This window comes from Eptatretus burgeri, chromosome 18 (genome assembly GCF_056783735.1).
Source record: "Eptatretus burgeri isolate ZD-2024b chromosome 18, Ebu_testis_v1, whole genome shotgun sequence".
NCBI lineage: Eukaryota > Metazoa > Chordata > Myxini > Myxiniformes > Myxinidae > Eptatretus > Eptatretus burgeri.
Window position 1 is genome coordinate 37,394,012 of NC_140978.1, and position 14,613 is coordinate 37,408,624.

Here is a 14,613-nt window from a genome sequence, read left to right on the forward strand (position 1 = left end):
GAGGTCGGCAAAAAATGAGTACCAGCATGCTGGGATGATTGAGCCATTCGAGTATCCTGTGTCGGAGTGGTGACCTGTCCAGGATTGTGCCCAATAGCCAAGGAGACTACTGTACAGAGTATGGTCCCAAAGGATGGATGTATTGATCGAAAATGCTCCACCATGAGCAGATCGCCATCCCACAGCTGTGGCAACCAATGGACAGGCAAAGCATCCAGTGGGTGAAGAGATAGCGGAAAAAGCGAAGCGGAAATAACTTGTAGGGCGGCCAGGGAGATCGCAACGCACATGGAAAGTGGAGAGCTTGTGACTAAGTAGTTTTATTTGACAACAGGTCGTACATACATTATTTAAGTGTTTACTGGAAACTTCTGATTAAGCAGGAAGTAGTTCATTTGTCTGCACACTGTCAATTGTAAAGATAAACGAAAATGGAATATGAAGAATGTCAAAGCTTTGCCATTTTACTTCCTTGTCGCTGAAGCACGTCGACTATCTGGATTGGCTCGTGAAGGTGTCCGTTCACAAGGGCAGATGCAAGGTCCGTGGTGAGAAGACGTTCGATATTGGGATCCAGGAATATGGGGGAACGCGCACTTAGGAGTCACACTGGAGGTGCCGAGCACCAAAACTTGGTGTCACGTGTGATTGCAAATGACCGGTCTATCTCCTGTATTACAGAATTACTTGGCTGCAGAACAGGTATTTATACATCAGTTGCAGTTCACTTGTAGCTATTGTCTGTTTTCCCAAATGTAATCCAAATAGTTTGACACAGTAAAACCTTGTTTTATACGGGTTTGGTTTACGGACTTTACGTGGTTTCGACTTTGCACATATCATTTTCTGTAAACCGTTGTTTTTACACTGCCTCGCTTTTACGTGGTACTTTTCCCCGTGCATGTTGGTATTCTTCTTTTTCCTCAGGCCTAGTCTCTTGTTCATATATTGTCGGTGAACACCACAATTGGAAACGAAGATGGCCGTCAATAAAGCAAGTATCCATGGTAAAGTTCCTGCATTCAGTGGTGATGATTTTTAACTTTTTGCTGAACAATTGGAGTTCTATTTCATTGCAAATGGTGGACAACAAAATGACAAGGAAGGCCATTCTTCTTTCTTCACCGTCATCAGACAACTATCAGCTTTTATGCGACCTGGTCCATCCCAACAAGCCAAAAGACGAAGTTTTTCCAATTTATCGTCCAGAAGTTGAAGGAATATACCAAGGCTGAAAAATCTCCGCAGCTAGCAATGTATGAATTTGTTAATGTGAAAAGGAACTCAGGAGAACGCATCACCGATTTTGTGGCAAAACTGAAACATCTTTCTGTCGCTTGCAAGTTCACACCTGATGAGCGCCCAGCCAGGCTCAAGGAAAGATTTATTGCCAGTTTACAAGATGGGCTCGAGAGATCTGGTCCCAGGGTCTGCGAAAAGTTTGTGGGGAAAAGATGGCCTCTCCCCGGGACCGGACAGGCTCCGCGGATTGGGCCCTGGGGTCTTCGATAAGTTACCGGGCTCTTTCCGCAGCGAGTGATGTGTAAATTTGACAATCTGACGAGGAACTCAGGAGAACACGGAACTGATTTTGTGGCAAGACTGAAACATCGATTTGTCACCTATAAATTCACGCCCGATGAGCATCCAGCCAGGCTCAAGGATAGATTTATTGCCGTCTACAAGATCAGAAGGTTGTTTCTGTCATACGTCACATCAAGTTCGAGGACATTACATTTGCCAATGCAGTTGAAACTACGTTGGCTGTCGAACAGTCCCTCAAAGATGTACAGGTGATCACTGGTCAGACCATGGAAATCTAAATGGGAAACAAGGTATCCATTTCACCTCTGACTTCATGAACAACCTTTGGTAAGAAACAACACAACAGGGAATACTGCGGGCCACAATCACAACACTTCCTGTCGGGTGACAGGGTGCCTTCTCAGGCCTGTGGATGGTGTGGAGTTTGACACTTCCGTCGTGCTTGTCCTTGTAAGGATAGTGTGTGTTTGAATTGTCAGAAGGTGGGCCATCTAAAATGTCTGTCGAGCAGCATCAACCGCCGTACAAATCATGGATGACGACCCTGGTCAGGGTGTTGAACCAATGTTCGGTGTTTATTCATTTGGAACTCCAAAAGCTCAACCAACAATAGATGTAAGAGGAGGTTAACAATATTCCGATCACATTCCAAGTCGACAATGGTGCTGCAGTCTCAATCATAAGCAAAACAGACCTCTTGTAAGCTGAATGATCTTGAGCTCGTCAGTTTGGACCTCACACCGTACACCTATACCAGCGAGAAAATAAAGCCGATTGGAGTAGCTGATGTATCAGTGAGTTATCAGGGCTAATATGCCGGTCTCAAGTTATATGTGGTTCCAGGAAGTGGACCATCCCTTCTCAGTTGTGACTGGCTGATTCACATCAAGCTGGATTGATCAGCCATTCACCTTGTGCAAAAAGCACGTCAGTTGGAGCAGATCCTTCAAAAGCATCAAGGCCCGTTTTCCAATGAGCTTGGTAAACTCAAGGATATACAGGACAAGTTCTTCGTGAGGGAGGGCATGGCTCCTCAGTTTTGTAAACCGAGGCCAGTCCCATATACCCTCCATGACAAGGTGAACATTGAGTAAGACAGGCTTGAGGCCTGTGGAGTAATTGAACGGGTGCTATATTCAGACTGGGCTACAGACATGGTGTTGAAGTAAAATGGTGAGGTTGGATTATGCGTGGACTTCAAGACTACAGTCAACCTTGGTCTTGATAATCGAGCAGTACCTCTTCAATCAATCAATGAGATATATGCACAATTGGCAGGGAGTAAATTCTTTATGAAATTCGACCTGTGGGTTGCATATTTTCATCTGGAAATGGAACTCAGTAGACATGACCATTAACGATCAACACGTGTCAAGGACTCTATTGATCCACCCAACTCTGTTTTGGGATTGCTTTGACCACATCTTTGTGATAAAGCTATGGATCAGGTTTGTGGAGGTCTTCCTGCACATTCCTACCTGGATGACGTATTCATTGCAGGTAAAACAGCTGAGGAACACCTCAATAATATTGTTACGGCTGTGGAAATTCGCAGAACACCATAAAGGTTCCTTAGATCAGTTATCCCAGGAAGTGAGTGTTCAGATAGGTTTCCCCACCGTTGTTTAGAGGGAATTTATTCGTGTTCACCGGGCTGTGACCCTTTGAGGTAGGTTTTTCTGTTGCTATCGTTATTTTGGACCGACCATATCACGACCACCATTACAGCAACCAACTTCGCCCCCCAAACAACCACAACACCAACAACAACCACCAACCATGCCAACCGCCAACCACGCTACAATCGCCACAAGTACGCCACCATCTAACCATCTTCGCCGCTACGCCAGCTATCAAACACCATCCTCCACAAACCACGCTACAACCCTTTCCGTGTCGAAAACCGTCCAAGAACGCGAGTAAAAAGACCGAGAAAAGAAACCTCCAATGGTGCACGGGTTTTCCCGCCTTTTTTTCTCCGCGTTTGGTGTGAGTGGAAGGGCGAGGCAGCTCGCTCGCGATTGGTGGATACGAGGAATGAGGCGCTAGGAGCTGAGGAACGCCCCTTTTCGAGAAGCTTCTCGAAAAGGCTCGATGGGAGGCAGAGCCGAAAACGGGGAGGGGCGAAGCGCTGAGCCCCAGGGGATATAAGGCGGACAGCACGCGAGCTTCGTGTCTTGATCTTTGGGGTGGCCTTTGTCTGTCTTTCTTTGGTGGTTTTCGAGCTGGAAATTGGTGTTGGTCATTTGTCTTTTGAGTCGGCGTTCGGGTCCGTCGCTGGTGCGGTCCAAGCTCGTGGCTTTGGTGGTTTCGCCATCTGGGGTGGACGACGTAGAGGTGCTGCCTTTCCCTCTGGGCCAGCTCTGCCACGCAGTCAGGAGGAGAGTGCCGGAGAGAGCTCACCGACCACCGAGGCACCTCGAGGGTGCAGGTAACCTGCTACAGTCTCGCGGGACCCGTTCGGTCTTCCAGGTCCCGCGTCATAAAGACCCAAATGGTCCAGCCTGACCTCCTTGTCTGTGAAGGGGTCCTTTTGAATGAATGTTGTTGTGGCACCGTCTGTCAAGTAAAACTGTACAAGCGACTGTACATTATAGATAGACGGTATTAGCTCTTTCCTTTGCATTGTGTTTGGCTGTATAGTTGCATGCGTACGTCCCGCAATCTTCATAAATGAACTGCATACGTGTTTTGCTTTTGTTCCCTATTTGCCTGCATACGTGTTGTCGAAATAAATGTGCTTGGCTTGAATGTATCCCGTTCGTTGCATCCTCTTTCCCCTATTGAAAATTCCATCTTGCATCACGGAATAAATAGTGGGGTTTCAAACGCCCGTGAAATAGAATCGGATCCGGCGAGGTCGGTGATAATACCCGCTCGGATATCACTGCAGAACGGAACGGACCGCTTAAGCGGTTCGTGTCCCAAGCTGACCTGCGTCGAGGTACGGCTGCTGGGTCGGCTCTCCGTGCAGGTACTTAGGTATATCGAATTCGGTGAGTGACCCTATCTTGCGCGGGTAGACAATTGGCACGGCCGTGGTGGGGTTGAAGACCCACCCGTGACAGGGTTCCGGCGTTAGCTCCGGAAAGTCACGACTGAATTGTCCGTCCGGTGGGTGACGCGGTTGCGATTAGAGGTACGCGGCCGATCGCGCGCGAATTCGTAACAATATTGACAAAGTGTGAATGAAGTTGGAGGCTTGTGGTTTCTGCTTGAATAGGGATACGTGTGCTTTCTTCAAACAACGTTTGGAGTACCTTGGGCACATCATCATGTCAGACGGACTGCTGAAAGCCCCCATGGAAGGTAAATGTGATTCGGCACATGCCACCGCCACAGGACAAAATCCAGCTTTACTCATTTATCGGCGTGGTGCAGTACTACTGGAGATTCATGCGCAATCTGAACTCTGAGTTGGCCCCATTAACTCAACTTCTCAGAAAGGAGGAACGCTGGGCATGGAGATCCGATGAACAGGCAGCGTTTGATCATGTCAATCTCCTACTCACAGAGGATACGGTTCTCATTCACTACAAACATAAACTTTCACTACAAAACTCGTCCTAGCATGCAGTGGCTCTGCCTACGGCATTGGAGTAGTTCTGTCATGTAAAATGGACGATGGCTCTGAATGCCGTCTGGTTTGCATCACACACCCTATCAACAGCAGAACAGAAATATGCTCAAATTGAACGGGAGGCTCTCAGCCACTTCTGGGGAGTGCACAAGTTTCATCAGTACCTGCCGAGCCACCATTTCACCCGGAAGACATCATAAACCACTCCAATTCATCATGGAACCAAAACCAGGTTGAACAAACAAAGGTTGGGAGAGGGGGGGGGTAAAAGGTATGAATGGAGAGTAGAGTGGGGGGAAGGGGAGCGGTAAAGAGAGGAGAGTGGGGGAGAGAGGGGAAGAAGTTTCCTTCTGTATTCATCCTGTCCACCCCATTCCTCCCCACACCACTATTTGTCCAAGTCTCCCTCTATTTTGTCCTTCAACTCTGCTGTTGGTGTCCACCCCCCCTCCCTTCCTCCAATGTTCCTTTCGTCGTGCTGCGCCCTCATCCGTTTAGTGTTCTAGCTCTTTCACGAGCCTTGACTGTATCCAAAATAAACTGTCACAGGTTGGCAACCTTTGTGCAGGGTAATTCCAGCTTAACGGACGTAACATCGAGACAAAAATTGCATCACTAATGTTGAAATTTTTAAAAGGTTGGCCATATTACAGAGAGTTTCTTTATTACATATTGTAATTAGTCTCTATGGCTTTCTGATATTGGAACAAACCCCACTGTGTAGTCTACTACTAAAGCAAAAATCAACATTTAAGAGGCGTAACGGACGTAACATCGAAATGGACACAACTAAAACTGGCCATAGCACAATTCTTAAATCCTGCAAAATAACGAATTTGTAGTATACCTTTCATTCACGGTAAGCAAACTAAGCATTAGTAGCATACTTTCTATATTCCAACGATACGATCTGTCTGTTGTTTGTTAAAATATTTTGAAGAGTTCACTGTAACGGACATAACTCAGCAATGTAACGGACGTAACCCATGCGATCACATATTGGATAGTCAATGCTAGGGCGCATTTTATGATATCTATACAATCTCTTACATACATCAGCGAACATTTGGTTGTCTAACAGCTTGTATAAGCCTCATTGCTTGCATATGCCTCGTTGATGTTGATCTATAGGCACAGAGAGAAATGGACCAAATATGTTGATAAGTAGTTACAGCCTGATCCTATATCAGTAATATTCATCAGCGAATACTACTTCGGATTAAAACATTCATCAAATAGCCATATTTTCGACAAAATGATAACAGACAGAATGACTTACCGTCGGAAGACGTTGAGGCAGTTCTTTCAAGATGGCCACCAAATCACGTGACATCATCCATGGAGTAAATATCGCATAAATTATGAAAATTCAGACCTAACTAAACACAGTCCAACAGAAATCCTTTTGAAAAATACATTTTCAAATTTTATGCTTCATGTCCATTATTACGTGGAATTACCCTGCACGCTTGATGGGCTGAATTGTTTTTCTGTGTTCAAGTCCTTAGAAGGGAAATCATGCATTATATATTGCAAACCGTGGTGTCTGTATGTGTGTTTGTCCGTCTCCTGTTTACGGCAGCTGCATCCCACGCTAGTGCTACGTTTGAAAAGCGCAACATTCACTTTTTAAATGACGGGAGAACAGGCATTGATTAATGTTGATGCCAAATTCTATTTCACAAGCAGGATATTTTGCCCTCTTTTTCTACGAATCAAACTTCCGCCACCTGATATTGCACCACCATTTTGCAATGGGCGGTATAAGGAACTCAGAGCTTTGGTTCTGAGTGAAACCAAGAGTGTAACATAATTAACCTTTTTAAAGTCTATGAAATAATTTAAATTTGAAGATTAACTTGAAGGTCCACAGAATTAGAATACGACGTTTGGTTTAATGAATAGATATGGCTTCATTGAACACTTAATCGTTGTTCTTTTCTTGAATAAAGATGTTAATGTTATTTGCTGCCCTTTTACACTCAATTGCCCCCCCCCCCAAAAAAACGTTTGATTGGCCCCTTGTCCCTCCCATGACGTCATCGCGACCTCAGGTTCATACATGTACGATCAGACGGCACCTTTTACAAAATGATTTTGACAATCGTCGTAACCTGAGGATTCTTGATCAGAAAATTATTTATCAAATTAATTCAACTTCTGACGAGTCTGAAACAAGTTGTGTGGCCATTATCCATCGCACGCTGACAATGTTTCCCTCGATTATGTCATGGCAGTTTATTTGTAATTTTTTACCAGCGGTACCAGACAGGTTTGCTTTTTCAACTGAAACACCTCAAAAATATATATATATATATATATATATATACATATACTGTATGAATTTAAAACCACGTTCACTTCTTTGTTTATTACTTTAAAATCTATATTATCCCATGAAATTTTTTTGTTTTTATTCCAATTCTGTGGACCTTTAAATTTTTCCCACCACTTGGGAGGGGTACTTTTGCTGGAATTAGGTAACACACAAACTCCTCAATAATGAGCATTTGCTTTCCCTTTTGTTTATTTCACACAAACCAATTATTGACCCTTTTATCATTTCATCACGTGCCATATCACTTTTCTTTCATCATCCAATCCTTTACAGTTTCAGAAAACAAGGTTCTTTGCCACCCAGCATCAGTGGATTCACTGCCCACAAGTGCTGGAACTGAGGATCATGTGTCCATGGGGGGCTGGGCAGCTCGAAAAGCGCTGCGGGTGATTGAGCATGTGGAACAAGGTTTGTGTATGTCATACCACAGTTAAAATCATACAAAAAGAGACAATTGTAAGATAAAAAGGTGCATTTATACTTTGAATAAAATAAAACTTTCATCTTTTGATCTCTCAATCTCATCACCGGGAATTCTTTGATTGCAGATTTAAGATGTTATGTACTTCAGAATTATTGTTCTTTGAAATTATTGATTTATATTTTCAGATAAAAGTCTTTGTATCTCTATTTTGTCTGATAATCATTCGATTAGATGTACAATTAAATGCATCATGCTTGCACAAATCTGGCTGTAGTTGTGATGATAATTAAAATCATAGAGTGTGTTTCTTCGCTCCATCATTTCCTCTCTCCGATGTGCATTATCATTTCCTTTTGGAGACCATTTTTGAATACTCTCTGGTTTCTGTTTGAACATTTCAGTCTCTGGTTTGCTTGCCGATGATGCTTTTTTTTTCTCTGTCTCTCTATGCTCTGAGTGATTCATTTCCAGAGCCAAGTGTGCTGTTTGTTTGTCTGTTGCTGTTGATTGTTGTCTGCTCTTTTGTTCAAGTCATGTGCTCATTACGTCTCCTTCCTTGCGTGCCTGTTTGGTTATTTTGATGCTTAGATCTTAAACATTACCCTTTTATCACCCTTACCTCCAGTCATCTCTGACAATATCCCACTTCCCACCCTCGTGCTGACTTCATATATATATATATATATATATATATATATATATATATATATATATATATATATATATATATATATATATATGTATTTTTTTTTCATAAAGCCCTCTATAATACCACATTGTGCTCACTTGTGAGTTTAGTGTCAACACTATTCATCCTTTTGATCACATGTTCAACATCATCTGCAAACTCATTGAACTCCTTCCCTCCATTTTGTAATACCTCTGGCTCCACCACAGATGGTGGATGCAGGTTATGTTTTCACCCCTGTCTGTCTGTCTGTCTGTGAGCAAGATATCTCAAAAAGTTATGGACAGATTTTGACAAAACTTGATAGATAGGCTGAATGTGTGACAAGTCCAAATTGATTCGATTTTCATGAACATCTGGATCCGGACACAAGAATTTTCAAATTTTGTTAACCCAAGGGTTCATGGATAATAACCGAGACAACTTTGCATAACACGGGTCCAATGGACACAGGAGCTAAAACAAGGTTAACGTGCAAAATATATTTTTTTGATTTTGTTATTTGAAGAAAACTCCCCCAAAAATGTTTATTTATCGATTTATTTATTACCCTCGCCAAAGGGTTCAGAGAAGGTGTTGCATTTGGGTCCATTTGTTTGTTTGTGTCCGCATAGAACTTTTGTGTTTTTCTCCGCAAGCACTTGTCGGATTGAGATAAAATTTTCACCATTGGTGCGACAACTCATGTAGAATGTTTTAATGATAACTATGATGTCATGAGTCGCGTGGTGTGGCAACCATGTTGGAAAAATGGAAAAACTTTGTACCTCTGTATCTCTGAAACCGCACCAAGGAAAAAATTGAAACTTGGCACCTCGCAAGTACTCCTCGTGGGGAATGAGTGTGATTTTTTGACGTCATTGGTGCCTAGGTTATGACATCATAATTGCCTTCCTATTTGGACCTATTTGGTCTTCCATTTGATTTGAATTGAATTTATTTTAATCCCATTCTGAATTCAATTTAATTATAACCATATCCCCCGCCAACTTCGTTGGTTGGAGGGGGATAAAAAACATCATGGGTCAGGGTCAGATGTCCGATCAAAGCGGGGTTGCATCAAAGCGGGACGTCTTGGTACCCAGTCATCACTGCCAGCAGTTATAAAGTGCTAGTTCTAATTATGTCTCTTACCTCTGCCACTAAAGGTGAAGGAGGTTATGTTTTCACCCCTCTCTGTCTGTCTGTGTGTGCAGGATATCTCAAAAAGTTGTGGACAGGTTGGGTGTGTGACAAGGACGAATTGATTATATTTTGATGAAGATCCGGATCCGGATGTGACTACTAAAAAATTTTAAGTGATTCTTCACCATTGAGAGATCGGGCCAAAAACGATAAAGTACTGAATAGCATGATATTTCAAAAAGGTATTGGGCCCGATATGTTCTCGTGGATCAGGCATTACGTGGTGGAGGTATGCTTTCCACCGAGTGCCCTTCTAGTTAATTATGTAACACACCAGTACACAAAATACACCCCACAAAAGCAGTCCTGCCAAGGATGTGCAATCTCTGATTGGTATTTTTCTTATACATATGTATGCAAAGTTGCAGCTAATATTGGAGTATTTGCTAAAAAGACAATTTTGCTCAGAAAATGTCGATTCACCAATTTATTTTTAGCTCACCTGGACTTTAGTCAGGTGAACTTATGTGATCAAGCAGTGTCCGTAGGTGAGCGAGTCAGTCAGTATCGCTTGAACCAAACACACGGTTTTGATGAAACTTGGTGACAGGCTTCATATTGGATGCCTTACAAAGGTGTATTTGTTGGGGGCCGGGTTCGGTGGCGTAATGGAAGGTCGTAACCCTTGGATAACTCCAAAGGTCACGGGTCCCTTAGCGGACCGTGGACGCCAATATTTCGACTGCGTGGCGTAAGGTTAATTGTCTTGATCTCCAATATACCTAAATAACCGCGCAGTCCAGCTACCGGGAAACCACACCCTTGGCAGACTTTGTTCGAACCGAGTCACTGTTACCGACTCGGATCCGGCGTAACTGAGCGGAAGTTACCAAAGCTGCGCCGGACCAAATGAAAGATTTACGGCACCGATGGCCTCACTAATTCTCAATACGCACCGTGCTGGGTTAATGGGAGAAAGCACAGAAAATGAGCTGGAACATTTAACACGGGGGTTTTATTTAAAAACAATAATCAGGGAGGGGAGCACACAAAGAGCAGCGTTATCACGAATAAAAGAAATGCAGGCAATGTATAGTGAGCGAAAAGCACTTAACAGTTCTACTTAACAGACTGGTGCCACACACACACACACACACACACACACACACACACACACACACACACACACACACACACACACACACACACACACACACACCCACACACACACACACACACACACACACACAAAGAAATGGTGGCCGCAGCCTTTATTTGGCCCTTCAGCTTGGGAGGGAAAGGCGAGCTGAGGGCAGGGGCCAATTCTTGCACCTGTCCGCCTCGTGCGGTTTGCTCGAGCTTGTCCGGTGGCGGGCTCGAACCCGCCGCCACAACGCAACACCAAGCACCAGGGACCAGGAATGACGCAGCAGACGTCGCCAACATGGGAACAGACCAGACGGGACGAGCACCCGCGGGTAGACTAGAATTCCAGCAGGCAAGACGAGGCTTCTTCTCTTTCTCCTTCTTCCCTCTCGACGGCTCGCCACCTCCTCTTATCCTTCCCCTCCCCGCGGGTCGAGAGAACCGCTCTGAGGGACTCGCCTCCGGATTGGACGAGGGGCGAACATCCCATCTGGCTGAGCCGCCCCTGAGGTGGTCAGCCTCCTGATTGGACGAGGCGTTTTGGGGGGTGTGTCGAGGCGTCTCGGAGGCTCACCCCCCCTCCCCGAAGAGGCTCCGTAGTAGCTTTCGGCACGCTGGCCTCCCATTGGCTGGGGCGCGCGTGCGATGCTCGCCCTTCCCATTGGCTGGAGGAAACGTTCCATGCCCTTCCTCAGGGCGGAACCTCGATCTGAGGCGATGGAGGCTCCGCCCACGCCTTCAACCACAACAAATGAGGGGGGGAGGCACACGAAGATAAACCTCTTAAAACCTCATGTTAGGAAATAATGAGACTGAAAAGAAGCTTACCTTTGTCAAAGGGAAAAACACGGTGGTGAATGATTTCAAAATGGATAAATACAAAAAATAGATATTTAAAAAAAAAAAAAATAATAAATTAAAAATCACAAAACAACGTTGATGAATAAGGACGCAGCAAAGGTTTATATAGACCGCTCTCAAAAGGCAGAACTTACAGGTCACGTGATATTTCGGGGGAAGAAAATAATTCGTAAATATTCAAAAATGATTTCGTCAAAAGAAGATACTTATCTTTCTCAGGTAAATCGAATCGCTGATCCGATTTGAAAGATCGTAAAAATAAACACGAAGTGGAGAAAACAAAAAAAAAACAAGACGGTGAAAGCACACACAAGCTTTCAAAATAACTTGAATAAATCACAAATGACTCGGGACATTCCCCCAGAGATAATGAACCTTGAATGGAATGTGCCGTACGCAAATTACGCAGGATACAATGCAAATTGCAATCACCGGACCATTGGACCCGAGCCGTGCAGTCTCGGGGGTGGGGGGGTAGTGTTTTTAATATGGAATAGGCAAAGCCTAGAAGCGAACGTAGAGTTCTTCTTACATTCGATGCTGCAATTTCCGGTTACTTCGGCCTGGATTCGGGATCAGCGATCAAATAATGTAAATCACGATTAAAAATTATTTTTTGATGATGCGGGAGATATCTTTATTATAAAATTAGGTAGACTTAAAACTGCTAGAGTATTTACTCTCTAGTTTTGTTATTAATTTTTCAGTCATAAAGGTGTGATTGGGTATACTATAGATCAAATTAATTATTTGTGCATTTCTATAATCGTAATAACACTACTGCATATTAACTCAACATTACGTTCACAACAACAACTACACCGCCGAGAACAGGATCTCATCTGGAAAAATAAATATAACCTCAACATTACCTTCACAACAACTACACCGCCTAGAACAGGATCTCATCTAAAAAAATTAATATTACCTCAACATTACCTTCACAACAACAACTACACCGCCTAGAACAGGATCTCATCTTGAAAAATAAATATTACCTCAACATTACCTTCACAACGACAACTACACCGCCTAGAACAGGATCTCATCTTGAAAAATAAATATTACCTCAACATTACCTTCACAACAACTACACCGCCTAGAACAGGATCTCATCTAAAAAAATTAATATTATCTCAACATTACCTTCACAACAACAACTACACTGCCTAGAACAGGATCTCATCTTGAAAAATAAATATTACCTCAACATTACCTTCACAACGACAACTACACCGCCTTGAACAGGATCTCTTCTTGAAAAATAAATATTACCTCAACATTACCTTCACAACGACAACTACACCGCCTAGAACAGGATCTCATCTTGAAAAATAAATATTACCTCAACATTGCCTTCACAACGACAACTACACCGCCGAGAACAGGATCTCATCTTGAAAAATAAATATTACCTCAACATTACCTTCACAACGACAACTACACTGCCTAGAACAGGATCTCATACAAGAAAAATAAATATTACCTCAACATTACCTTCACAACAACAACTACACCACCTAGAACAGGATCTCATCTAAAAAAAAAAATTAATATTACCTCAACATTACCTTCACAACAACAACTACACAACCTAGAACAGGATCTCATCTAAAAAAATTAATATTACCTCAACATTACCTTCACAACAACAACAACATCACCTAGAACAGGATCTCATACAAGAAAAATTAATATTACCTCAACATTACCTTCACAACAACAACTACACCGCCTAGAACAGGATCTTATCTAAAAAAATTAATATTACCTCAACATTACCTTCACAACAACAACTACACCGCCGAGAACAGGATCTCATGTAAAAAAAATAAATATTACCTCAACATTACCTTCACAACAACAACTACACCGCCGAGAACAGGATCTTATCTAAAAAAATTAATATTACCTCAACATTACCTTCACAACAACAACTACACCGCCGAGAACAGGATCTCATCTAAAAAAAATTAATATCACCTCAACATTACCTTCACAACAACAACTACACCGCCGAGAACAGGATCTCATCTAAAAAAAATTAATATTACCTCAACATTACCTTCACAACAACAACTACACCGCCGAGAACAGGATCTTATCTAAAAAACTTAATATTACCTCAACATTACCTTCACAACAACAACTACACCGCCGAGAACAGGATCTCATCTAAAAAAAATTAATATTACCTCAACATTACCTTCACAACAACAACTACACCGCCAAGAACAGGATCTCATCTAAAAAAATTAATATTACCTCAACATTACCTTCACAACAACAACTACACCGCCGAGAACAGGATCTTATCTAAAAAAATTAATATTACCTCAACATTACCTTCACAACAACAACTACACCGCCAAGAACAGGATCTCATCTAAAAAAATTAATATTACCTCAACATTACCTTCACAACAACAACTACCCCGCCGAGAACAGGATCTTATCTAAAAAAATTAATATTACCTCAACATTACCTTCACAACAACAACTACACCGCCGAGAACAGGATCTCATCTAAAAAAATTAATATTACCTCAACATTACCTTCACAACAACAACTACACCGCCTAGAACAGGATCTCATCTTGAAAAATTAATATTACCTCAACATTACGTTCACAACAACACCGCCGAGAACAGGATCTCATCTAAAAAATTAATATTACCTCAACATTACCTTCACAACAACAACTACACCGCCGAGAACAGGATCTCATCGAAAAAAATTAATATTACCTCAACATTACCTTCACAACAACAACTACACCGCCTAGAACAGGATCTCATCTTGAAAAATAAATATTACCTCAACATTACCTTCACAACAACTACACCGCCTAGAACAGGATCTCATCTAAAAAAATTAATATTACCTCAACATTACCTTCACAACA

At 42.7% G+C, this 14,613-nt stretch overlaps 1 protein-coding gene and 1 long non-coding RNA gene across 4 annotated transcripts in view; one reads left to right on the plus strand and one right to left on the minus strand.

Annotated features, from left to right (window-relative positions):
• LOC147008902 (uncharacterized) overlaps positions 1-11,919 on the minus strand; it is a 96,672-nt gene extending 84,753 nt beyond the window's left edge. The window contains exon 1 of one of the 2 annotated variants that reach the window (XR_015053278.1): positions 11,675-11,919. This is a non-coding gene — a long non-coding RNA (uncharacterized LOC147008902). The remainder of the gene's footprint in view (positions 1-11,674) is intronic. The other variant, XR_015053277.1, reaches the window with a different exon arrangement.
• The window catches only part of HAL (histidine ammonia-lyase), a 132,366-nt gene that overhangs the window by 105,391 nt on the left and 12,362 nt on the right, over positions 1-14,613 (plus strand). For both annotated transcript variants that reach the window (XM_085864055.1, XM_085864054.1), the window contains exon 17: positions 7,737-7,871. In XM_085864055.1, the coding sequence (XP_085720181.1) occupies positions 7,737-7,871 (135 nt within the window). The remainder of the gene's footprint in view (positions 1-7,736; positions 7,872-14,613) is intronic.